Raw genomic sequence first — 26,323 nt, 5'->3', positions numbered from 1 at the left:
TGGACATCTGCCCTCTATAAAGGCTTTGTTAATCACTTTAAAAACTTGCCAACTTTTAAAATTAGGCAAGGACAATATTATATCAATGAGGCCTTTAATACTTTTGCATAATGTCATCAGTCTTGACCAAAATTTAAATCTTTTTGCCCAATGTTTCAACGTACTGTCCCATCCAGTTGCACATAACTAACATGAAGTATTCGTGAAATTAGAAATTGAAGTAAGACCAGAAGGAATTACTTTTCCTAAGTGGTAACAATTGTCACTACTCAGCGACTGATGTGTTGTTAAGGATGTTAGGCGAAAGAAAGACTTCGTCACCCTGTTCAGGTGGACGAAAAAGACCTGTTTTCTGAAACTTGGCTAACTTGCATATTTCACTCTTCACCACAAAAACGCATGACCTCATTGCCACTTGTTGGACCTGACTGAGCTTGAACTGATTTCTGTGTTTAACTAATTGTCTGAAGTGCTGATGTTAAGTGCCACCAAAATGCAATATCATTCTGTTCTTGAAGTATACAGCTTTTAGCAAGGTATCTAACTTAAACCTACTCTTTTTTTCTAAAACATCTTAAGAACCTCAGTTTTATCATTTCAAACAATTTCCAGACAATCATTGCTCTGTCAATCTGTAAATCACTGTTCACTACAATCTGTTCTGTAAATTCTGAACAAATTGATGAATCAGTTTACATTTATTTGTACCTGACATCAGTTGACTAAAGCTCTGCTTCCAAAACTATCTTGCAGTTCTCTGTTTATGGGCATTGGGATTTCCTTCGAATTTCTTTGTAAAAGTACAAATCGAATTGAAGTTTACGTGTGTGTCAACTTACTGTTTGACTGTGAAAGCCATTATCCCAATCAATGTCACAGCAACGCGATTACAGCATGGACACAATGCACATGTCTGTGCACCTGACTTTTTGCTCAGTGAAATTCTGATGGTGAAGCCACTTGCTAAAATAGAAATTGGACACTTGACAATCAGAGGAGAAAGAAAACAAATTGAACATTGAATAGTTCTGTTTGAATAAGGAACTGTCATGTGTAAGTTGAATAATTCGCCCTTTGCCTTTTTCTTGTGCACAGCAATAAATGAAAAAGGAACAGCATTGAATCTAGTTCATATTTCCGAAGGTCAGGTTGTCTATAAATTGAGGGCAAGAGTCACAGAACAAGTGGGACAGGGCTCAGTGCGCATTGTTATTTCTCACCATATCATGTGCATAAGAGTATTCATACCTTAACAAAAAGGACATACCTTCTGTGGGGTCGAGGCGACGGGCTCTGCGTCCATGCTTGGAGTTGTTGTGCACAAACATGTTATCAGACACAGCCAGCACATGACCATCAACGTTAATTGTTGTTGATAAAACAACCTGTGAAGTAAGGTGCAAGGAAATGTCACATTTTGGCTTTGTAGCTTTTCATAATTGATGATCTCCATACATACTTTTGTCTATCAAATGACCAAGAAGCCACTCACACCAGAAAGGTACAGAGTATCATCTATAATCAGGAATGAATGAGGTAATTCTAGTTAGGGCAACTCTAAGTCTGAGTTTTAATGTTTTTCATCTTCGCTTGTACAAAAGAAATGAAAAAATCAGTTTTTAATTTAGATTTACCACTCGGGGAGGTCATTGAAGTTACTACAAGTTGGTCGACTAGGATGTTAATATATTTTTGAAGAGAAGTAGATTTAAGAGCTTCAGCCAAATTGGGTTGCCTTTGTTCACTTCTGAAAATGTAGTTGGTTTGTTAAAGACGTGTCATAATAGAAGCTCACATCATTGTGAAGTATCAAGGGAGTATCATATTATCAGAGATCTTATAAGACTTTAAATTAAAGCCTAATTAGGAGCCTAAGATGAATGTTGAAAATCTCCTGATGCTCTTCTAAAAAAAGAAAACGTTTTGTGATCTGGTCAATAAAGAAGCAAAGTATTTCAGATCCCCACCAACCGAAATAAAAACAAAAAACGCTGGAGAAACTCAGCAGGTCTAGCAGCATCTGTGGACAGAGAAAAACAAAGTGAGAAACAAATCTGTCAGGTGATCTCAGATATCTGTAAGAAAAACAGGGTTGTAATGGTAGGGGATTTTAACTTTCCATACACAGACTGGGACTGTTGTAGTGTTAAGGGCTTGGCTAGAGAGGAATTTCTTAAGTGTGTACAAGAAAATGTTCTTATTCAGTATCTGGATGTATCTACTAGAGGAAGAGCAATTCTTGACCTGTTGGGAAATAGGGCAGGTCAAGTGACCGAGCTATCAGTGGGGGAGTACTTTGGGACAAGTGATCTTAATTCTATTCATTTTAAAATAGATTGGGAAAATGATAGAACTGATCCAAAAGTTCAAGTTCTAAACTGGAGTAACGCCAATATTGATGGTATGAGTCAGGGACTTTCAAAAGTTGATTGGGGGAGGCTATTCGCAGGTAAAGGGATGGTTGTGAATTGGGAAGCCTTTAGGAATGAGTTAACATGAGTTCGGAGACAGTATATTCCTGTTAGTGCGAAGGGAAAGGCTGGTAGGTGTAGAGGATGCTGGATTACTAGATACTAGAATAAGAAGGAGGCATTTATGACAGGTGGGATGGAGTGAATCCTGAGAAAAGTATAAGAGCAGTCGGAGTATACTGAGAGTCATAGAGATGTACAGCACAGAAACAGACACTTCGTTCCAACTTGTCCACACCAACCAGATATCCTAACCTTTTCTAGTCCCATTTGCCAGCAATTGGCTCATGTCCCTCTAAACCCTTCCTACCCATAAACCCATCCAGATGCCTTTTAAATGTTGTAATTGTACCAGCCTCCACCACTTCCTCTGGCAGCTCATCCCACACACGCAACACCCTCTGCATGAAAATGTTGTCCCTTAGGTCCCTTCTAAATCTTTCCCCTCTCACCCTCTAGTTCTGGACTCCCCCAACCCAGGGAAAATACCTTGTTTATTTACCTTATCCAAAAGGGAAATCAGGAAAGCAAAAAGGGGACATGAGATAGCTTTGGCAAATAGACTTAAGGAAAATAATATAAGTACATTGAGGGCCTCTTAAAGATCAATGTGTCTGTCTGTGTGTGGAACCACTGGAGATGGATGAGATACTAAACAAGTGTTTTGCGTGAGTATTTACTTTAGAGAAGGAAGTGGAAGCGAGAGAACTTGGGGAAATAGATAGTGACGTCTTGAAAACAAATAGCAATATCTTGCAAACAGGACTCCTGGAAGGTATTTTGCTCCTGGGTGCCAGGGTCAGGGATGCCTCAGATCGAATCTGCAGGATTCGTAAGGGGGAGGGAAAACAGCCAGAAGGTGTGGTATACATCAGTACCAATGACATAGCAAAGTAAAGGGATGAGGACCTGAAAAGAGAATATAGGGAGTTAGATTGGAAGCTGAAAGGCTGGACAAACAGAGTCGTAATCTCAGGATTGCTACCAGTGCCACAGGCTAGTAAGGCTAGGAATAGAGAGCGATTGCAGATGAACACGCGGCTGCAGGGCTGGTGTCGGAGGGAGAGATTCAGATAGTGGATCATTGGGATAACTTCTGTGGAAGATGGGACCTGTACAAGAATGACAGGTTGCACCCAAACTGGAGGGGCACCAATATCCTGGGCGGGAAGTTTGCTGGAGCTCCCCAGGAAGGTTTAAAGAGTTTGGCAGGGGATGGGAATGAGAGCTATGGATCTGAGGATGGAGTAGCAAGTGAACAGACAGATATGGCATGCAGAGAATCTGTGACAAGGGATAGGCACTTGATAGGGCCGCAGTGCAGTCAGTGTGATGCGTTGAAGTGTGTTCATTTTAAGCAAGAAACATCAGGGATAAGGGAATGGATCAGTACTTGGAATTATGATGTTTTGGCCATTATGGAGACTTGAACATCACAGGAGCAAGAATAGTTGTTAGATATACTGGGGTTTAGATGTTTCAAAAGGAATAGGGATGGCGGTAAAAGAGGTGGGGGAGTGGCATTGTTAATCAGGGATTGCACCATCGCTACAGAAAGGAAGGTCGGCGAGGAGGGTTTGTCGACTGAGTTAGTATGTTGGAAGTCAGAAACAGGAAAGGAGCAGTCACTTTATTGGGGGTTTTCTATGGACCCCCCAGTAGCATTAGAGATACAGAGGAGCAAATTGGGAGGCAGATTTTGGCAAGGTGCAGAAGAAACAGGGTTGCTACCGTGGGTGACTTTAATTTCCCTAATATTGATTGGAACCTCCTTAGTTCAAACAGTTTGGATGAAGCAGTTTTGTCAGGTGTGTCCAGGAAGGGTTCCTGACTCAATGTGTTGATAGACTGACTCTGGGGGAGGCCATTTTGATTTTGGTGCTTGGCAACGAACCAAGACAGGTGTTAGACCTCTCGATGGGAGAGCATTTCGGTGATAGTGATCACAACTCCCTGACCTTTACTATACTCATGGAGAGAGGTAGGAAAATTATTTAACTGGGGGAGTGGGAATTACAATGCTATTAGGCAGGAACTGTGGAGCATAAATTAACAACAGATATTCCCAGGGAAATGCATGACAGAAATGTGGAGATTGTTGAGGGAGCATTTGCTGATTATGCTGGATAGGTTTGTCCCACTGCGGCAAGGAAAGGATGGTAGAGTGAAGGAACCTTGGATGACAAGGGATGTGGAACATCTAGTCAAGAGGAAGAAGGAAGCTTACTTAAGAATGAGGAGACAAGGATCAGATAGGGCTCTAGAGGGTTACAAGGTAGCCAGGAAGGAATTGAAGAATGGACTGAGGAGAGCTCGAATTGGGCATTGAAAAGTTTTAGCAGGAAGGATAAAGGAAAGTTCTAAGGTATTCTATACTTCGGTGAGGAACAAAAGGATAGCCAGAGTGAGGGTTGGGCTTTCAGAGATAGTGGAGGGAACTTGTGGCTGGAGTTGGAGGGGGTAGGGGAGGTCCTTAATGAATACTTTGCTTCAGTATTCACTGTTGAGAGGAACTTTGACATTTGTGAGGACAGCGTGAAACAGGCTGATATGCTCGAACAGGTTGATGTTAAGAAGGAGGATGTGCCGAAAACTTTGAAAAACATAAGGATAAATTAGTCCCCTGGACCAGACGGGATATAACCTAGGTTTCTATAGGAAGCGAGGGAAGAGATTGCTATGCCTTTGGCGATGATCTTTGTGTCCTCACTGTAGTAGTACCAGATGATTGGAGGGTGGCAAATGTTATTCCCTTGTTCAAGAAAGGGAATAGGGATAATTCTGGATATTACAGACCAGTCGGTCTTATGTCTGTGGTGGGCAAATGATGGAGAGGATTCTGAGAGACAAGATTTATGATTACTTGGAAAACCTTAGTTTGATTAGAGATAGTCAACATGGCTTTGTGAGGGGTAGGTCATGCCTCACAAGCCTTATTGAAATCTTTGAAGATGTGATAAAACACATTGATGAAAGTAGAGCAGTAGGTGTAGTGGACATGGATTTTGGCAAGGCATTTGATAAGGTTCCCCATGGTAGGCTCGTTCATAAAGTAAGGAGGCATGTGAAAAAAGGAAATTTGGCTGTCTGATACAGAATTGGCTGGACCACAGAAGACAGAGGGTGGTAGTATAGGGAAAGTATTCAGCCTGGAGCTCGGTGACCAGTAATCTTCTGCAGGGATCTGTTCTGGGACCTCTGCTGTTTGTGATTTTTGTAAATGACTTGGATGAGGAAGTGGAAGGGTGGATTAGTAAGTTTGCTGATGACACGAAGTTTGATGGAGTGGAGGGTTGTTGTAGGTTGCAAGAGGATATTAACAGGATACAGAACTGAGCTGATAAGGAGCAGATGGAGTTCAACCTGAAACGTGTGAAATGATTCATTTTGAAAAGTAAAATTTGAATGCAGACTACAGGGTTAAAGGCAGGATTCTTGGCAGTGTGGAGGAACAGAGGGATCTTGGGGTCTGTGTCCATAGATCCCTCAAAGTTGATAGGATTGCTAAAAAGGCATATGTGTGTTGGCTTTCATTAGCTGGGGGATTGAGTTTAAGAGCCCCAAGGTTTTGCTGCAGTCTATAGAGCCCTTGTTAGACCACACTTGGAATATTGCGTTCAGTTCTGGTCGCCTCATTATATGAAGGATGTGGAAGCTCTAGAGAGGGTGCAGAGGAGATTTACCAAGATGCTGCCTGGACCGGAGGGCATGTCTTGTGAGGAAAGGTTGAACGAGCGAAGGCTTTTCTCATTGGAGCAAAGAAGGTTAAGAGGTGACTTGATAGAGATGTATAAGATGTTGAGAGGCACGGAAGGAGTGAATAGTCAGAGACTTTTTCCCAGGGCAGAAATGGTTATCACAAGGAGGCATAATTTTAAAGTGATTGGAAGAAGGTTTAGAGGAAATGTCAAAGGTAGGTTCTTTACACAGAAAGTGATGGGTGCATGGAGTGCACTGCCAGCAGTGGCAGGAGAGTCAGATACGTTAGGGATAATTAAGTGACTTTTGGATAGGCACATGGATGATAGTAAAATTAGGGGTATGTAGGTTAGTTTGATCTTTGAGTCAGATAAAAGGTTGGCACAACATCATGGATTGAAGTGCCCTTACTGTGCTGTAGTGTTCTATGTTGTATTACAGAAATGGGAGGTACCGGAGGTCTTAAAACATATAAAGATAGATAAATCCCTGGGACCTGATCAGGTGTTTCCCAGAACTTTATGGGAAGCTAGGGAAGAGATTTCTGGGACTCTTGGTGAGATATGTGTGTCATCAATTGCCATGGATGTGGTACTGGAAGACTTGCGGTCTTCCTTAATGTGGACTGTAAGGAAAAGCCAGGAAACTATAGACTGGTCAGGCTTATGTTCAGTGGTGGGTAAGTTGTTGGAATGGTTTCCAAGGGACAGGATTTACATGCATTTGGAAAGGCAATTTAGGGTTAGCATGGTGTTGTGTGTGAAATTCTGTTTCACTAACTTGATTGAGTTTTTTTGAAGAGGTGACAAAGAAGATTGATGAAGGCAGAGTGGTGGACATTGTCTGTTCGGACTTCAGTGAAGTGTTCAAAAAGATACTGCTTAGTAGGCTGTTTAGTAAAGTTAGATCACATGGGATCCAGGGGAGCTAGCCAATTGGATAGAAAATTGCCTTGAAGCTCGGAGAAAGAAGGCGGCAGTGAAGGGATGTTTTTCAGACTGGAGTCCTGTGACCAGTGGAGTGCCACAAGGATCGATGCTGGGTCAACTTCTTTTTGTCATTTATATCAATGATTTGGATGTGAATGTAGGAGGTATGGTTAGTAAGTTTGCAGATGATAACAAAATAGGGAGTGCAGTGGACAATGAAGAAGATTATCTCAGAGTACAATGAGATCTTTACCAATTGGCTGAGGAGTGGCAGATAGAGATTAATTTAGGTGTGTGCTGTTGCATTTTGGTAAGGCAAACCAGGGCAGGACTTATGCAGTAAATGGAGTATTTTGCTGAACAGAGACCTAGGGGTGCAGGTGTATAATTCCTTGTTAGTGGAGTTACAGGTAGATAGGGTAGTGAAGAATGTGTTTGACCCACTTGCCTTCATTCATCGTAATGTTGACTAGAGGAGTTGGGATGTCTTGTAACAGCTGTACAGGACATTGGTGAGGCCGCTTTTGGAAAACTGCTTAAATTCCAGGTTGCCCTTCTATAGGAAGGATGTTGTTAAAATTCTGGTCTCCTTCCTTTCGGAAGAATGTTCTGAAACTTGAAAGGGTTCAGAAAAGATTTACAAGGATGTTTCCAGGGTGGAGGATTTGAGCCACAGGGAGAGGTTAAATAGGCTGGGGCTGTTTTCCCTGAAGCGTCGAAGGTTGAGGGGTGACCTCATAGAGGTTTATAAAATTATAAGGGGCATGGGCTTGGATAAATAGAAAAAAATCTCTTCCCTGGAGTGGGGGAGTCCAGAACTAGAGGACATAGGTTTAGGGTGAGAGGGGAAAGATATAAAAGAGACTTAAGGGGCAACATTTTCATGCAGAGGGTGGTACATGTATGCAATGAGCTGTCAGAGGAAGTGGTGAAGGCTCGAACAATTGCACCATTTAAAAGGCATCTGGATGGGTATATGAATAGGAAGGATGCTGGCAGGTGGGACTAGATTGGGTTGAGATGTCTGGTCGGCATGGATGAGTTAGACTGAAGTGTCTGTTTACATGCTGTATATCTCTATGACTCTAACATGAGAGGATGCAGAAAAGATTTGCAAAGATGCTGCTGGGACTGGAGGGGTTGAGCTATCAGGAAAGACTAGATCAGCTAGGGCTTTCTTCCCTGGAGTGTCAGAAGTTGAGGGGTGACATTGTAGAGGTTTATAAAATCATGAGGGGTGTGGATAATTTGAATAGCCAATGTCTTTTTCTGGTGTGGGGAGACAAAACCGAAAGGCACAGGTTTAAGCTGAGAAGGAAAAGATTTAAAAAGGACTTGAGGGGTAACTTATTCATGCGGAGGGTAGTGCATGTCTGGAGTGAGCTGCCAAGAGACAGATACATTTACCACATTTAAAAGGCATCTGTATGGGTATATAAGTAGGAAGGGTATGGGCCAAATGCTGGCAAATGGGACGAGGTCACATTGGGATGTGTGGTCGGTGCGGATGAGTTGGACCAAAGAGTCTCTTTCTGTAGTGAATGACTCTTTGACTCAATGAGAAGAATCAAATTAGATTTGAAACATCATCTACTGTGTCCGTTGCTCTACAATGTCACCCCTCAACTTCTGACACTCCAGGGAAGAAAGCCCAAGTTGATCTAGTCTTTCCTGATAGCTCAACCCCTCCAGTCCCAGCAGCATCTTTGCAAATCTTTTCTGCATCCTCTCATGCGAGAGTCATAGAGTCATAGAGATGTACAGCATGTAAACAGACACTTCAGTCTAACTCATCCATGCCGACCAGATAACCCAACCCAATCTATTCCCACCTGCCAGCATCCTTCCTATTCTCCTCTGCATTGAGGAGACAGGACACCAACTTACGGGACATTTCAGGGAACATCTCTGGGACACACTCACCAAACAACCCCACTGCCCTGCGGCCAAACACTTCAACTCCCCCTCCCACTCTACCAAGGACATGAAAGGCCTTGGCCTTCTCCACCGCCAAACTCTACCCATCCAATGTCTGGAGGAAGAATGCCTCATCTTCTGCCTTGGGATCCTCCAATCACACAGGATCAATGTTGATTTCTCCAGGTTCATCATTTCCCTGCCCCCACCTTATCCCAGATCCAACCCTCTAACTCAGCACTGTCCTCTCGAACTGTCCAACCTGTCCATTTCCCTTCCCACCTTTTCCGCTCCACCCTTCTCTCTGACCTATCATCATCACCCCCCACCTTCATCTACCTACCACATTTCCAACTACCTTCCCCTCAGTCCCACCCCCTCCCATTTATCTCTCAACCCCCTTGGGCACCTCCCTCATTCCTGATGAAGAGCTTATACTCAAAATATCAACTCTCCTGCTCCTCAGATGCTGCCTGACAAGCTGTGCTTTTCCAGCACCACACTTTTCGACTTCTCCACGGATGTTGCCAAACTTGCTGAGCATTTTTCTGCACTTTCTGTTTGTATTCCAAGTTAGGATCCTTCCCTTAACTAAACCAAAAACAGAATGAGCTCCTTTTTCATTTTGCTGCTATTTATGACTCTTGCTTTGTGCAAGTGCTTCGCCCATTTTTCTCCAGAACAGTCCCTTAAGTTTTAAAGAATTTGAAGTTTTTTAAAATATTTCTGGAAGATGTACAGGACAGTGTATTTGCAGATTTTCTCATTTCCTGTGCGGGCATCTGAAAATACTTGAAAAAGTGGTTGCAATTATAAACTTTCTGGAATTCACCCCTGATTGAACAGCTTGTTGTGAACACAGGTTATGAAAATGTTAGAAATTAGTATTATTCTGGAACGTGTTAAGATACACAAATGGTTCATACAATGTTAACAATGTTAAATAAAAGTTAAACTCGTTAGTCATTGGGTTGAAACCTTTTACAGTCAAAGGGAAAGGCTACATCTTTCTGGGACATAATATGCAGGCCTGACACTGTTTGTAAATTGTGGATTCAATTACAGCTGCCAAAGCTTTGCAATATTTTAAATGCCTATCCTGAAAGAGAAAGGTCCCTTGTCTTAGATATTAGTTGATGATGAAGAACAGGAGATAGGTAAGAGAGTGGAGCTGGAATGAGAAAGTAAAACAATGCACTGAACAAAATCAGACTGTTGTAAAAGTCCATCAGACTAATTCCAGTCCAAAAGATGTCATGCATCACTCGAAAACTCCACAAAATTCAATTGGTTTCTTCACTAACTTTTTATCCACTCCCCTGTTGAATCTGCCAATATGTTAAGTTTGTCTCCTTGAAGTCAGTTTCATACATTCACCACTCCTATATAAAATAATTAAGTCTAACCTATACATTGACCTTCCCTTATGAACAAGAGACTGTGCCTATTTTGTGTTAAATGTTATTGGAGTTAATATCAATAAGAGAAATTATATGAGATGCAAATAAGTAAGACAGGATGGAGGGAGAAAGGGAATATTTCTGATGAAAATGATTGGGTAGAATGAAATAAACCATTTGACCCCTCCCTGAAACAGAATCTGTATCAATAAAGTACTTGGCTGGATGTATCAGTAATCAAGTAAAGGAGATGTACAGCATGGAAACAGACCCTTCAGTCCAACTCATCCATGCTGACCAGATATCCTGAAGTAATACAGTCCCATTTGCCAGCATTTGGCCCAAACCCCTGTGAACTTTTCCTATTTATGTAGCCATCCAGATGCCTTTTGAATGTTGTAATTGTACCAGCCACCTCCACCTCCTCTGGCAGCTCTTTCCATACATGCACCACCCTCTGTGTGAAAAAGTTGCCCCTTGGGTCCCTTTTATATCCTTTCCCTCTCACCTTAAACCTCTAGTTTTAGACTCCCCCACCCTGGTGTAAACTTGGCTATTCACCCTATCCATGCCCCTCATAATTTAAAAGCCTCTATGAGGTCAGACCTCAGCCTGCGACACTCCAGGGAGAATAGCCCCAACTATTCAGCCTCTCCATATAGCTCAAGCCCTCCAACCCTGGCAACAGCCTTGTAAATCTTATCTGAACCCTTTCAAGTTTCACAACATCTTTCCCATGCCAGGGAGACCAGAATTGAATGCAGTATTCCAAAAGTGGCCTAACCAATGTGTACAGCTGCAACATGACCGACCAACTCCTTCATTCAAAGCACTGACCGACAAAGGCAAGTGTATCAACGTCTGCTTCACTATCCTGTTCACTTGTGACTCCACTTCCAAGGAACTATGAACCTGCACCCCAAGATCTCTTTCTTCAGCAAACCTTACCATTAAGTGTATAAGTACTGCCCTGATTTGCCGTACCAAAATGCAGCACCTCGCGTTTATCTAAATTAAAGTACATCTGCCACTCCTTGGCCCATTTGCCCATCTGATCAACATCCTATTGTAGTCTGAAGTAACTGTGTGTGTGTGTGTGTGTGTGTGTGTGGTTTGGCGGGGGGTGATGAAGTCAGTTTCGATTGGTGTTTACTGTGGAAAAGGACGTGGAAGATATAGAATTTAGGGAAATAGATGGTGACATCTTGAAAAAAGGAGGAAGTGCTGGATGTCTTGAAACGCATAGAGGTGGATAAATCTGGTGAGGTGCCGGAAGACAGGAGGTTGGCTAACGTGGTGCTGCTTTTTAAGAAAGGTGGTAAGGGCAAGCCAGGGAACTATAGACTGGTGAGCCTGACATTGGTGGTGGGCAAGTGTTTGGAGGGAATCCTGAGGGACAGGATGTACATGTATTTGGAAAGGCAAGGACTGATTAGGAATAGTCAGCATGGCTTTGTGTGAGTGAAATCATGTCTCACAAACTTGATTGAGTTTTTTGAAGAAGTAACAAAGAGGATTGATGAGGGCAGAGCAGTAGACGTGATCTATATGGACTTCAGTAAGGCATTCGAGAAGGTTCCCCATGGGAGACTGGTTAGCAAGGTTAGATCTCACGGAATACAGGGAGAACTAGCCATTTAGATACAGAACTGGCTCAAAGGTAGAAGTCAATAGGGCAGTAGTGGAGGGTTGTTTTTCAGACTGGAGGCCTGTGACCAGTGGAGTGCCACAAGGATCGGTGTTGGGTCCACTACTTTTCGTCATTTATATAAATGATTTGGATGTGAGCATAAGAGGTATGGTTAGTAAGTTTGCAGATGACACCAAAATTGGAGGTGTAGTGGACAGCGAAGAGGGTTACCTTGGATTACAATTGGATCTTGATCAGATGGGCCAATGGGCTGAGAAGTGGCAGATGAGGTTTAATTTAGATAAATACGAGGTGCTGCATTTTGGGAAAGCAAATCTGAGCAGGACTTATACACTTAATGGTAAGATCCTAGGAAGTGTTGCTGAACAAAGAGACCTTGTGGTGCAGGTTCATAGCTCCTTGAAAGTTGAGTCGCAGGTAGATAGGGTAGTGAAGAAGGTGTTTGGTATGCTTTCTTTTATTGGTCAGTGTATTGAGTATAGGAGTTGGGAGGTCATGTTGCGGCTGCACAGGACATTGGTTAGGCCACTGTTGGAATATTGGGTGCAATTCTGGTCTCCTTCCTATCGGAAGGATGTTATGAAACTTGAAAGGGTTCAGAAAAGATTTACAAGGATGTTGCCAGGGTTGGAGGAGTGGAGCTATAGGGAGAGGTTGAATAGGTTAGGGCTATTTTCTCTGGAGCATTGGAGGCTGGGGGGTGACCTTATAAAGGTTTACAAAATCATGAGGGGCATGAATAGGGTAAATAGACAAGGTCTTTTCTCTGTGGTGAGGGAGTCCAGAACTAGAGGGCATAGGTTTAGGGTGAGAGGGGAAAGATATAAAAGAGACCTAAGGGGCAACGTTTTCATGCAGAGATGTGGAATAAGCTGCCAGAGGAAGTGGTGGAGGCTAGAACAATTGCAACATTTAAAAGGCATTTAGATGGGTATATGAATAGGAAGGGTTTGGAGGAATATGGGCCGGGTGCTGGCAGGTGGGACTAGATTGGGTTGGGATATCTGGTCGGCATGAACAAGTTGGACCAAAGTGTCCGTTTCCATGCTGTACATCTTTATGACTGAGTTTAACACTGCATTTCTGCTCAGATTATGCCTGTCCTTCAAATATATGACTGCAATATCACTGAGAGAGCTCAGTGTGCTGTCCCTGTCCTGGGAGTGTTTGATATATTAGATTTTTAACTGTATTTAGTATTTCGTGAAAAAAATATGAATATAAATTTTTCACTGCTTAAAGAATGCATGATTTCAAATGACTGCTGCAGCCCTTTACATTGTTAGAGGAATGGCAACAATCCAGGTACCCCTCCTGTGTGAGATCTCAGCTATCTGAGAACTTGCATTGAATATGTCAATGAATCATGAGCTCTGGCAAGAATGGTTCCAGAGCGCGTAGATTTTGGTGCATGACACAAATGTTCCTATCATCAATCACTGGAACTGAAAACTGCAATCTGATATCTCATATCTAATATGTACTAGAATTGTATACAAAAAACTCATTTATGATTTTACAATATTAAGTGCATGAGGGAAAATGAATTTGAGGTGAAAAAATGTCTAGAAATTCACTACAAAATGTGAGAAGACAGACTGCAAACCAATTTCAGAATTAAGATTCATGCAATGAAATGGAAAAAAATGCTTGAATGATTGACAAATGATGTGTCATTGATCGGGTGGTAATCAGGAGTGGAGTCATAAGAGCTATTTTTTCAATGTGTGATCTCTGTCAGGACTACACACAGTTGATTAATTCACTTATTTTTGAAAAAGCACTTGAGTTTTTTCTGAGTTATGACTTTCTGATATTGGGTAAGTGCTCGGGTGGCATGTGGGGCAGGGTGAGTGACACCCTTGCACCAGTCTTACTCGCCAAATCTGCAGTAGCAATGCTTTGTGACAGATCACATACCTGCCTGCTTTCTTTGTCAACAGAGTGGTATCTGTCACATTGTGAGATGATCGACAGGAATAAATAATAAACTTCAAAATGGGATGAGTCAGTCTAAAATGCTCCGGTCATGTCGATAAAACTAGTTTGTAGCAATCTATCAATCCAGAATCAATCATGAGGCTATGCTGAGTTAGAAGCTCTCAAGCAGGGAAGCAGTAATCATATAGTGATCCAGATCAAAATGCCAGTCAGCCCATCATTCTTGTGATGAATCTTTAATTAAACAATCCAATGATTTTTGACCCTGCCTCTCTTTCCCCATTTTCCTGCAATTTTCTTACCGTCACCCAAATTCCAAAGTACTTTGAAAATTACAGTTGACGCTACTTCCACCAACTTTTTGGTCTATCCGTTCCAGATCCCAGGAATTTGCCATGTGTTCAACCAGACCCTGGATGACCCTTCCCAACATGTTACAGGTTCAGACAGAATACCCCACACTGTTCAGTTTCCAGATGAAAAGTAATGAATGGATTGTATTTCTTTATTCACCCACCCTCTCTTGGTTACAAGAGGTTAATTTATAAAGGATCCCTTCCCTTGAGAATACCTTTTTCCCAGATCAAATTAACTTTGCTTCAAAAAGGAGCCAATTTCGCTGGGCTTTTTTTCAAATCACCGAAGGAGTAAGTTTACTGTTATTTTGTTGCACTGGTTGCATTGATGTGTACAGTTGAAAACATGATTTTCAGGATTCTTGGTTTTGAGTGCTAATTGAAGTTCATTTATCCTGACTCCTTTTTTTAAACTGGTTTGCAGGACTTGGAATGAGACATTATTTTTCTTTCTATCCCAAAATGGCTGTTCTGAAACCATCACTTCCACACCAAGTATATGTGAAATCTAATTCCTGAGAAAGTATTGAGGTTACTGGACTTGTATTTTCTCAGAAATAGGAGACTTTAAATTCTCATAATAATTTGGTATATTTACAAAATTGAGCATGCAAGTTGCAGCAAATAACTCAAGTTGGGGCAGCACAGTGGCTCAGTGGTTAACACTGCTGCTTCACAGCGCCAGAGACGCAGGTTCGATTCCAGCTTTGGGTGACTGTCTGTGTGGAGTTTGCACATGCTCCCCAGATCTGCGTGGGTTTCCTCCAGGTGCTCTGGTTTCCTCCCATAGTCCAAAGGTATGCATGTAAGGTGAATTGACCATGCTAAATTGCTCATAGTGTTAGGAGCCTTAGTCAGAGGGAAATGGATCTGGGTGGGTTACTCTTCTGAGGGTTGGTGTGGACTTGTTGGGCCAAATGGTCTGTTTCCATACTGTAGAGAATCCAATCTAAATTGCCCATAGTGGTCAGGGCTGTGTAGGTTAGGTGCATTAGTCAGGGATAAATGTAGAGTAATAGGGTAGGGGAATAGGTCTGAGTGGGTTACTCTTCGGAGGATCGGTGTGGAATTGTTGGGCCAAAGGGCCTGTTTCCACACAGTAGGGATTCTGATTCAAATTAGACTCACTCTCGTACACAGAAGTTGAATGAAAGCGCACACAGACACTTGTGTTAAAGCAATTTTCTAACTCCTTTTTTAACATTCCTGGAAGGAAAACCACGTAAATGTCTGTGAGTGATTGTTCTCAGATCAGAAGCAAGCTTTGGACAGTCAGCCCACTTATTATCTCAATTTGCTGTCTTTCTGCCTGAGGTTTCCTCGATACCTTTAGGTGTGACAATCCATCAGTCTCACAAAGATGTTTTGCCAGCAAACCACTGAACTTATGTCTCCAGATTTGAGGGCTCAAAACACCTGCAGTATTTTGGGGTTCTGGCCACTTATTGTAATGTATGAAATAAATCTTTTGTCATGCTGTTTCTGAAACTTTCACCAATCTCCTTAAAACAATGTTCTCAAACCCCTATCCATTCTGCAGCTCAAAACAGCTTCTCCTACTACTGTAATTAGCCTTAGAACCATCAGAAAAAGAAATGAGAACCAGCTATCATTCTGATCTTGATTGTGATTGGCAAATAAGGGTGAGAACAATTACAAGCTGATCTGAAATGTTCTTGACATTCTAAATTAAGGTTAACACATGAGGAATAGCCAGTTGGATGAGACTACAAGAGGACAGCCCATTTTTACAAAAAATGCATCCCATCCTTCAGGAGCAAAGGGGAGGGTTTAACAAATTAATTTCTTTCATCTGGCAAACTAAAGGCATCTGTGGAAGATCCATGTTTGAGATGTAACATAATCTGTGAAATGAGTGAATCAGTCTACTTAATCATTTAAACGAGGTTTCAGTAATGTGTTGTGATTGCAGCAGGGAGGGTTGAGCACTTTGGCCAGTGCCAGCACTCCTCCCTCTTGTCAGTTTCCTGGGTCAATGAAACTGACCCGAGCCATCTGGTATCTATCACTCATCTCCTGACAGCTTCCTCTAACACCTCCCTCCATTTCCTGTTCCTTTTTCTTCTGCAATGCTTGACTTTCAAAACTGAGATCCGCTGCACTCAGATCCAGGGGGTTGCTTATAGTCCCATGCAAATCCCCAAAACACTGGGCATAAATCCTTCCAGCTACAAAAACCTCTTGTATCTTGGAAATGCAGTCAGGATTGGGATTTGATATTTTTTTTCCCATGATCTATATTTTGTGCTTGTGTTCTAATCTGTTAAAAATGTCTCTGCCGAAACAAGAAAATTTTGATTAAAAGCAAACGTTGTGATGGTTTTGGCATCTGTGTTGACTGTTTACCTCCAGTTGGTAATTGTGATATTTTCTTCAATGACCATTCTTGGTCCATTTTGGTGTTTGCCACCTCTACCAATACGTAATACTGGGTATGGGCACCACCAATCCTCCTCTATCTTGAACCTATCTAGTGGTTAATGGCCGTGGATGCACCACTGTGGAATATCTACTGAAAAGGAAGCCTTCTTAGACAGTAAGATTTATTGCAATTATTTTTAATCAATCTGTTCAGACATATTATGACACACCTTATGTGGGACTGAACCTGGACTTTCTGGCCCAGAGAAACGGACATTGTTACAAGACCCAAAAGGTTTGATTACCTGATAGTAAGAAGATTAGCGACATTTGGTCAGGCATAATTATGAGGTCATTGAGGAGCTGGTGCAGCTTCATCTGCTCCCTTCAAAACCTTGAGTAAAACTCCTTGTCTGCACCCACAGATTGAATCACATCAGTCAAATGGGAAAGTCAGTACCACATCCATAATTAACCCCTTCAGCAATCATCTTTTACCACAATGATGAGATATTTTCCAGTCCATTTGATATTGCCATGCTTGCCTTATTGTATTATTGAGTCCCTTTTTAAATTTATGATCCTTAAGATGAGGAATATTAATACTGGAATAAAGTGCTTTCTGTATCAAGCTTTGAACATCATGATTTTGTATTCCTCAATAAAATTCATCTAAAAAAGTACAAATCTCACCACGTTGTCCTGTCAAATATTCTCAGTCATCTGAAAACAAGGTTTAAATGCAAAGTTGAACCCCCAATGCAATGCCAATCAATATTTTGTATTCTGGTGAATACAAATCGTTAGGAACAGAGCACTTAGCAGCAGTAATAGACCATTTGGCCCTTTGAGTCTGGTCCACCATTTAATAAGATCATGTCTGATCTAATTGTGGTCTCAACTTTGCTTTCCTGAGTGCCTCTCATCCCATTATTCCCATGTCCATCAAAAATCTATTGAATGCTACCTTGATAAAATTCGTCCTCCAGAGCTGTCTGGGAAAGAGAATTCCAAATATTAATAGCCTTGTAAAGGAGGCAAAAAAGCCTGTGCTACTCCTAAAAACCAAGGCCTCATATTTTTCAACTGTGTCCCTGAGGACATGACACTCCTCTGCAAGATTAAGTATCTTCCCAATATCCATAATATCAAATCTGCTCATGATGTTCTATGTTTTCATAATATCACTTTTCTTTCTTCTAAAATGCAATAGTCGAGGCCCAACCTGTTGAAATTTTCCTGAGCACATAAGCCCCTCATCCCAGGAGTGAGTCAGGTGAACTGCTTTGAATACACTTTTACCTTTCCTTCAAACAAGAAGAAATGAACTGCAGACAGTACTTTAGATAAGATCTCAGCAAAGTCCCAGACAGATGCAGCAAAACATTCTAATCACTTGCTGTTTCTGCCTGCTAACATGTTTTTTGATTCATGCGCACTGCCTCTGTACCACTGAATTCTGAAATCTCATTCAATTTGAATAAACTATTGCTCTTCTATTCGTCCTGTTAAAGTGAACAAGTTCACCTTCTCCCACATTCTCCCTTACTTGCCATTTTTTAGCTTATGTATTCCCCTTTGCAAATTCTCTACCTCATCCTGACAATTTACTTTCCAAGCACCTTGGTTTCATCAGAATATTTAGCTATCATATCTTCAGCCCTGTCATCCAAATGATTGATTGACAGTATAAATAGTTGTGGACCCAGCACCGATCCCTTTGACACAACACTTGCACTTACCAACCCTCCCACTTGCTTCCTGTTAGCATGCACAGTAAAGTTTGCTCCAGGCTGTTCCATCCTATACTCCCAACTAAGTGACAGCATGGTTTAAGTGAAGAGTTAGGCTCCTTCTGCCTTCGCATCGAGCATTTAGTGTTAGATGCAGTCAAGCTCCTTTTACTTTGCCCCATCAAATACTTCAGGGTCAGTTGCAACATGGTGAGATACAACAAAAAAGCTCCAATTACAATATTCCAGCAGTGCATCTCTATCAATGTCATTAAAACATTCACACAACATCAGGTTATAGTCAAACAGGTTTATTTGGATGTACTAGCTTTCGGAGTGCTGCTCCTTCATCAGGACGCTGTGGAGCAGGATCATAAAACACAGAATTTATAGCAAAAGATCACTGTGATCGTTTGTTATAAATTCTGTATCTTATGATTCTGCTCCACAGCGACCTGATGAAGGAGCAGCACTCCGAAAGCTAGTACTTCCAAATAAACCTGTTGGACTATAACCTGGTGTTGTGTGATCTTTAACTTTGTCCAATCCTGTCCTACACTGGCACCCCCACATCATTAAAACATTCGCACTGGACCAAAATAACAATTTCTCCTCTGACCTCTGTGGGTGAGATTCAATATTATGAGTTAGTTTTGAAATCAGATCCAGGGATCACATTCTAATGATATGGAGTAGGCCATTTAGGAGTGGTGAGCCTGTGGAATTCTCTGCCAAGGGAAGTAGTTGACGCCAAAACATTGACTGTTTGCAACAAAGAGTTACATATAGTTCTGAGGGTGAAAGGGATCAAAGGGTATGGGGAGAAAGCAGGAACAGGGGACTGAATAACAGGATGAGGCATGATCATATTGAATGGAGAAGCAGGTTTGAAGGGCTGAATGGCCTATTGTTGCTACTGTTTTCTATGTTTCTAGCTATGAACTGTAGATCAGGTCATTATATCAGGCAGTAAATTAAGATTCTCAGAGCTAATTTTATTTAAGATCCTCAATGGAGACAGAATGTATCCTAAGACTCTGAGAAGCAAGAGGCAAAAGGACCGTCTGATCCATCCCACCTCACTTGCTCCCCACAGGTAATTTTATCTGAAACTTCTCAGTGTCAGCTGTGAATATTCAAAATTATTTCTGGTTATTTCTAATTATTTTACATTTCCTTTCATGAGTTACTGAGCTCACTCATTAGGAGCCGATTGGTATCAGTGCCCCCTTTTGGGCAGAGTGACCCCATCTCAGCCAGGACACTTGTCGCAAACGTAGCAATTCGTATCATTTTATTGGGATCGGGAACAAGAAGAGCAGTCAGGCTTCTCAGTTTAGAAGGAGGTTATTATTTATTGGGGTTCCACAAGATATCTGTGGTGAGCGTCATTGCCCACAGTTTGTTCAGAAATGTAAAGGAGCTCACCAGCATGATGCTGTCCCTTTCCAGAGGAATCTTCAGCCTCACTTATTCCCTTGGTGAAATACTCAAGGATGGGTGTGGAATTTTGAACAGTACCTGGAATCGGCGCATGTCTCGTGGGTTTCCGGCTGTTTTCAAACAATTCTGATTGCACTTGAGGAAGAACTTTAAGAAGAATCTGAAAACAAAACAAAAATCCCTTGTCAATGTAACACTCTAAAGCACAACATACTGTAGTAAAATCCACTTGCTGTCAGTATTATGTCAAGAAAACTTGTCTTGCTGCTCATATGAAGTAAAACAAGTTTAATTGGCAGCCCATTGCAAAGGATGGAATTAGACAGGATATGAGAGCAGACCAAAAAAAGAACAAATAGAAGCAGAGAGGAGACTGGCAGAAGTGCAGAAAGAAATCACATTATGTACAGTTACGGATAAAGAAGCAAGCAAGTGAAATGAGGTCCTTGTGATGAAATAGAAAGAGGGATCAGGTGGAGCTGAATGAGAGGTAGACAGTCATTGAGGTAGTTATGTTCCTGGTCTTTTGTTACAAAGCAGTACAAACCTCAATATATTAGGAGAACAGGTTTACCTTAACCCAAGACATTTTTCTCATTCATTTCCCTCTATTGTGCCATCAACTGATCCTTTGGTTTTCTTAATTTGGACACCCCATATCAATTCGTTCTTCAGGTTAAGTTTAAGGGGAAATTTCTGTCCTCAGTCAGCATCACTGGCTGGCTACTTTTCCCATGGAGAACTCTTCTAAAGAGTTTGTACAGGCATGATGGGCTTTATGGACTCCTTTTGTGCTGTGCCATTCCAAGATTCTCTTGGGGCCACAGGGTAATTGTATCCGTAGAATGCAGCTTCTGTTGAGAGTAGGGTTCAAATGTGGATCATCATTTAAGATTTTAGTGAAGACCTGCAACTTCATGGATCATCATATTTGTGACAACTTGTATGTATAAGACTGTAAAACCTCCAAAGCACTTTGTAAGAACATTCGCAAATAAAATATGGCCCCAAGCCATCAAAGGTGATATTAATGCCATTACCAAAATCTTAACATATCAGGAAAGTTTTAAGATGTTGCTTAAGAGAGCAACTTTCAGGAGGGGAATTCTCAAGCTGACAACTTAAACAGCTTAAGGCACTGCCAGCAATGATGACATTATTCAAGTGCAAGAGCTCAAACTAGAGAAGCACAGAAATCTTGAATGGCTGGATAAAGCTGTTGACATAGCAGAGTCTTTAAATCAAGAATGTGGTTTCAAAATTTAAGTTTTATTGATATATTGACACACAGATGTGTTTTTAAAAAGCATTATGGAATTGATCCATTAGGTCAGTACAGACCAAACAGTTAATCTTGAACCATCCTGATCTATATGCTTCAGTTTTGGCTTCAACATTGTCAACTCACAATCTGAAGAATATTGTCAGTTGGAATTCTTACAAACCAACAAGCAATATGGTGATGGAAAATGAAAGAGGCCAGTCCTTGCTTTAAAGGTTTGAATCCATCCCTATAGCATGTGTATTTTATCATCTTGAGCACAGCATAATTTAGTGCCTATCGGAATGAAGCAACACTTAACCAATAATCAGTCCAAGAATTTCTTGATTCATATCCAACAGTCAGCCCCAAATAATGACTTTGAATTGATATTACAAGAAAAACATTCTGTTTTCTCATGTTCTCATTCCTTCAGATATTTCAATAGTCATTTTCTGATATGGTTGCTGCCTGCACAATCTGCAGTTTTATTTCATTTGTTCTTCATGCTTGGGAAGAAATATTTCCTACTTCAGGAATTAAAATTCAACATCAAACAGTGCAAGGACCTGGACAGCATGAGTTAGAGAATAAAGCTCCTCCCTGCAGTTTCTCATGAAACATTCTGATGGCAGGTCCACCACTGGGGTTAGGTACTAAAAAAGCTTTTCCTGAACTGTCCCAACATACAAGGCCATAGCTGGTACTGGTATGATATGTCGCAAAGGTCCCTTGATACCATCCCATTGCATACCCCCAGTGCAGTTCCAGTGTGGGTGAGAACCAGAGTAAAGTTAACTCTCCACAATCTGTGTTAAAGACTATGGAGTACACTTGGTACAGAGTGAAGCTTGCTATATACTGTCCAATCAAACATTCCCAATCCACGACCAGCAGAAGGTTTGATCCAGAATAAGTCCCCTCTACGTTGTTGCATCAGGCTCTTTCAGGATTGGGACAGCACTGTTTAGACATTAGTTAGACTTCTGATGGACTAACTTAGCAAGCACACTCAACTATGATATGGGTGCATATTGGAATAACTTTGGTCTGCACCACTTACTCAAACATGCACACATCAGTTTCATGGTAGGTTGGATGCAAAGTGTCGATACTTCCACTCTCCAAACAGCACACTAAGGAATAGCAGTATTATTACATGAGAGTAACATTTTTCAATTTCGCAGAGAAGACTTCCTGTGTTTTCACAGCTGGAACTGCCAAAGATCCCAATCTATTCATTGTAATATTCCTACAGTTTGTGTTCAACCAAATTTCATTTGGAATGAATTTTAGTGTTCTGTGAAGGAACTTCATTTGAGAATCAAGATATAAATTTATCCTCTACTATAGGTTTAGGTAGCTATCTAACAAGTCATATTACTGTGAAAGAGCGACCAAGGAAAACTGTAGAGTGCCCCTGATTATCTTCCATGCTTCCGAATCAAATCATGAAAGAAAGATAGAGGGCAAAGTCAGTCTTAGCGAAATTCCATAATGCAGTCGTAACTGCAAATGCTTCTGCATGTGAGTTATGTTTAAAGCTATGCTGGAAGGACAGGCATTAATGCCATTTGCTTGATTAAGTTTTGAATAGTGAACTAGCCCAAGCATTGGGTCGCTACTGTTCATTAAAGAAATGTAAACTTTTAATCAACCTTCTCAGACATGTAGTTATAGACTCATACAGGATGGAAAACGGATCCTTTGGTCCAATCAGTCTATGCTGAACATAATCCCAAACTAAACTGGTCCTACCTGCCTGTCCTGGCCAGTATCCTCCAAACCTTTCCTGTTCATGTACTTATCTAATGTCAAAACTGCACCCTTCTACTGAATGTTCATTCCCCATGTGAACTGTGTGAAAATTTGCCCCTCGTGTCTTTTTTAAATCTTTCTCCTTTCACCTTAAAAAACATGTCCCCTAGTCTTGAAATCCCCCAGCCTAGGAGAAAGACACCTCCCATTAACCCTCCCTCTACCCCTCATGATTTTATAAACCTCTACAAGGATACCTGTCAACCTCCTACAGTCCAGTGAAAAATGGGTCCCTGCCTATCCAGCATTTCTTTATAACTCAAACCATCTATACATGGCAACATCCTGGTAAACACCTCTGAAACCTCTCTAGCTTAATAATTATCCATCCTTCCTTTATCTGGGCAACCAGAACTGGACACATATTCCAGAAGAGGTCACACCAATGTCCTGTACAACCTGAACATGACTTCCCAACTCCTATGCTCAAACTACTGAGTCAGGAAAGCAAGTGTGCTAAATTCCTTTTTAACCATCCTGTCCATATGTAATGCAAACTTCAAAGAATTATGCATTAGAACCCCGAGGTCCCTCTGTTCTGCAACACTAACCAAGGCTCGACTATTACTTATCTAAGTTCTGCCCCAGTTTGTTGTACTGAAGTGCATTTATTGCACTAAATTGCATTTATTCAAATTGAACTCCATCTGCCATTTTTCAGTCTTTTAGCCAATTTGATCAAGATCCTTTTGTAATCTTAAAAAACCTTCTTCACTGTCTATTATGCAACCAATTTTGGTGTCATCTGCAAACTTACTAACCAAGCCTTCTGTATTCTGATCCTAATCATTCATATCAATGACAAACAAAAGAGGATCCAGAACAGATCACTGTGGAACGTTGCTAGTGACAGGTCTTCAGTCCTAAAAGCAACCTTCTGCCAACACTCTCTGTCTTCTGCTGTTCAGCCAATTACGTATCCAATTGGCATGTTACAAATCTGTCGCAGATGAGGCTTGAACCTAGACCTTCTGACCCAAAGGTAGGGACACTATTCCTGTTCCACAAGAAACCTCAAATTTGACAGGTGGGATCATGGTCACCATTAGATAAGCTTTTAATTCTAGCTTCTGCACTGGGGCTAATAGTTACCGTGTTCAGCCGAATTAAGTCACTGAGCTGAAGAGAGGCAGCATTACATCTATTGCATCTGTGCAAAGACTTGGATGAGGCATTACACTGAGATCTGGAATCTACAGATATTTCTTCTCATTTCTCTACCCCAGAGATATTGGCTGCCATCTCATCCATAATATGAGATGTGTGACCTCCCACTGACAGAAATAATGTACTCTCTTGGTTGTCTGAAGTTACCTTGGGGTGACCACAATACATAAACATACAGCAGAATGGAAACTCTAAATCTGTCATGTGATGTTTTCAGAAAGCAGATGTAAATTTCCTCATTATGTCTGTTGGTGAAAGAAGTACGATTGAACTAAATTGAGCAAGGTAGACACAGGTTCACTGCTGTCTCTAATTTTTGGCTGCCTAAGTAAGGGGGCAGACAAACAGATGAGCATTACAATTGTCTTCCAAGACCTGAATGAGGGAAGGGATATGAAAGTCAGAGCTCCTTATCCAAACCTCAAACCTTCATTGATTGCCTTATCACTGACTAATGGGTAGGCTAGTGTAAGAAGAATGATCATTCCGATGCAGAAATGCAAGGTTGCTGGCTACTGCCTGAGAACCATCTTCCAACAACAGTCAACATCTTCAGGAGAGAAGAGGAAAACAGTATCACCAGAAAGGGTTAAGGTGGATTCCAGAAGCCCAGCTCTTAAAATAGCAGATGTGTGGCTGTTGGTCCCAGGTGAACTCAAAGTGGTTTCATTTTTTCTGGTCACCATGACAACCACATTTTGTAGTGCAGTCCCACAACCCCCTCAAGACAGACACAGGCACGAACACTGCTTCACAATGTTGCTGCTCTCAGGCTGACAATGGCTCTCGAATGATTTTGAACAAAAGAACTATTAAATCTTGGCACTTTTTAAAACTTGAGATGAACACGTCTGAAAATCCATAGCCATTCAGTTCCAGTTCATTGAATTTTGAGAGGTCAGAGTTTGAAAGACAGTTCCTTGATGAAGTGGAATTAAAAGAGCAACCTTTCTTTATTTGTTTATTAAAAGCAGCTTTTATTTGCAGGCATGACATATAGTTTGTTTCTTTTGCCTGAGGCATATTTTACTTTTACTTCTGATATGTCTTATCATATCCTCCCCAAAAGATTTTGATTTTTCAACAGCTTACTGTTCTGGGAGAACAGGTCATCCTTGATAAATTACCGATTGGCTATTTTCTCTGAATGGTACTGCACAGTCAATATTGGCAGTAATGGGGACCACTTCAGTTTAATATTGTTCCGATCCAACTGCCATAAATGCATCCCCCCTAGTTATGTTACTCAATAGCAGAGTTACAGGAATGGGAATACTTGCTGTTTTTACCTATTATTGATTCCTGAAGTAACCTTAACTCAATGCTTAATATACAACTGAAACATTTACTGTACCTTTGTTACCTCCAGACTATTTTAGCACACTCTGCTGACCCCACATATTCTACTCTGCACAACCCCGATGTACTCACTCACAGCACCCCATTTAGCCATTAACCCAGTTTTAAAATTCTCATCTTTGTTTGCTCATCCTTTGTTTCCAGATCCCTGCAGCATCTCACTCTTCACCAGCTGTGAAATCTCGTCCAGCACTATAACCTTTGGAGTGCCTGTTCTGCTTCACTTCTGGTCTCTTGAGCATTCCTGATTTAAATCTCTCCACAATTCTTGTCTGTGCCTTCAGGTATATGGGCCCTAGTCTCTGGAGGACCCTCCTTGCATCTCTTCATCTTTCTACCTTCTTTTTCTCCTTTCAGATTAGTTAAAGCATACTTCTTTGACTAAACTTTTGACTATCTGCCTTTGTCATTCCTTCTGTAGTTTGTTATCAAATTTTGCTCACTAACATTCCATGTAGCGCATTGAAAGGCTTCACTATGTTGAAGACTTTATATAAATGCAAGTTGTTGATTAATGTTGATGGCAAGCTGGAGTTTGGGTTTCAGAAGTCTGAGAGTTATGGAGCATTAGAAAGCTGATACAACAAATTGGTTCTTTCTTAAAAACTACTGCCGACTACGGTGTTTTCTCTTGAACCCTTTCTCTTTGTTAAAATCTCTGTCCCATTGGTGCAGGCCTGGCCTAGATCTTGTTTAAAACCTCCTTGCTGCACATGCTCTGAGACTCCTACCAACCAGTAGGTTTGGGATCAGCAAACATCTGTTTTCCATAAAGCATAAAACCTACCTCATCTTT

The 26,323-nt window shown here is 41.3% G+C and overlaps 1 protein-coding gene across 5 annotated transcripts in view; it reads right to left on the bottom strand.

Annotated features, from left to right (window-relative positions):
- Nucleotides 1-26,323, bottom strand: part of LOC122543076 (transcription factor COE2) — a 263,609-nt gene that overhangs the window by 76,086 nt on the left and 161,200 nt on the right. For all 5 annotated transcript variants that reach the window (XM_043681302.1, XM_043681303.1, XM_043681305.1 and 2 more), the window contains 2 exons: nt 20,001-20,082; nt 1,268-1,385 (listed from right to left, as the gene is read on the bottom strand). In XM_043681302.1, coding sequence (XP_043537237.1) covers nt 1,268-1,385; nt 20,001-20,082 — 200 coding nt within the window. The remainder of the gene's footprint in view (nt 1-1,267; nt 1,386-20,000; nt 20,083-26,323) is intronic.

Source organism: Chiloscyllium plagiosum, chromosome 42 (genome assembly GCF_004010195.1).
Source record: "Chiloscyllium plagiosum isolate BGI_BamShark_2017 chromosome 42, ASM401019v2, whole genome shotgun sequence".
Lineage (NCBI taxonomy): Eukaryota > Metazoa > Chordata > Chondrichthyes > Orectolobiformes > Hemiscylliidae > Chiloscyllium > Chiloscyllium plagiosum.
Note: the sequence above shows the minus strand (reverse complement) of the source record. Positions and strands in the feature narration are given on the sequence as shown.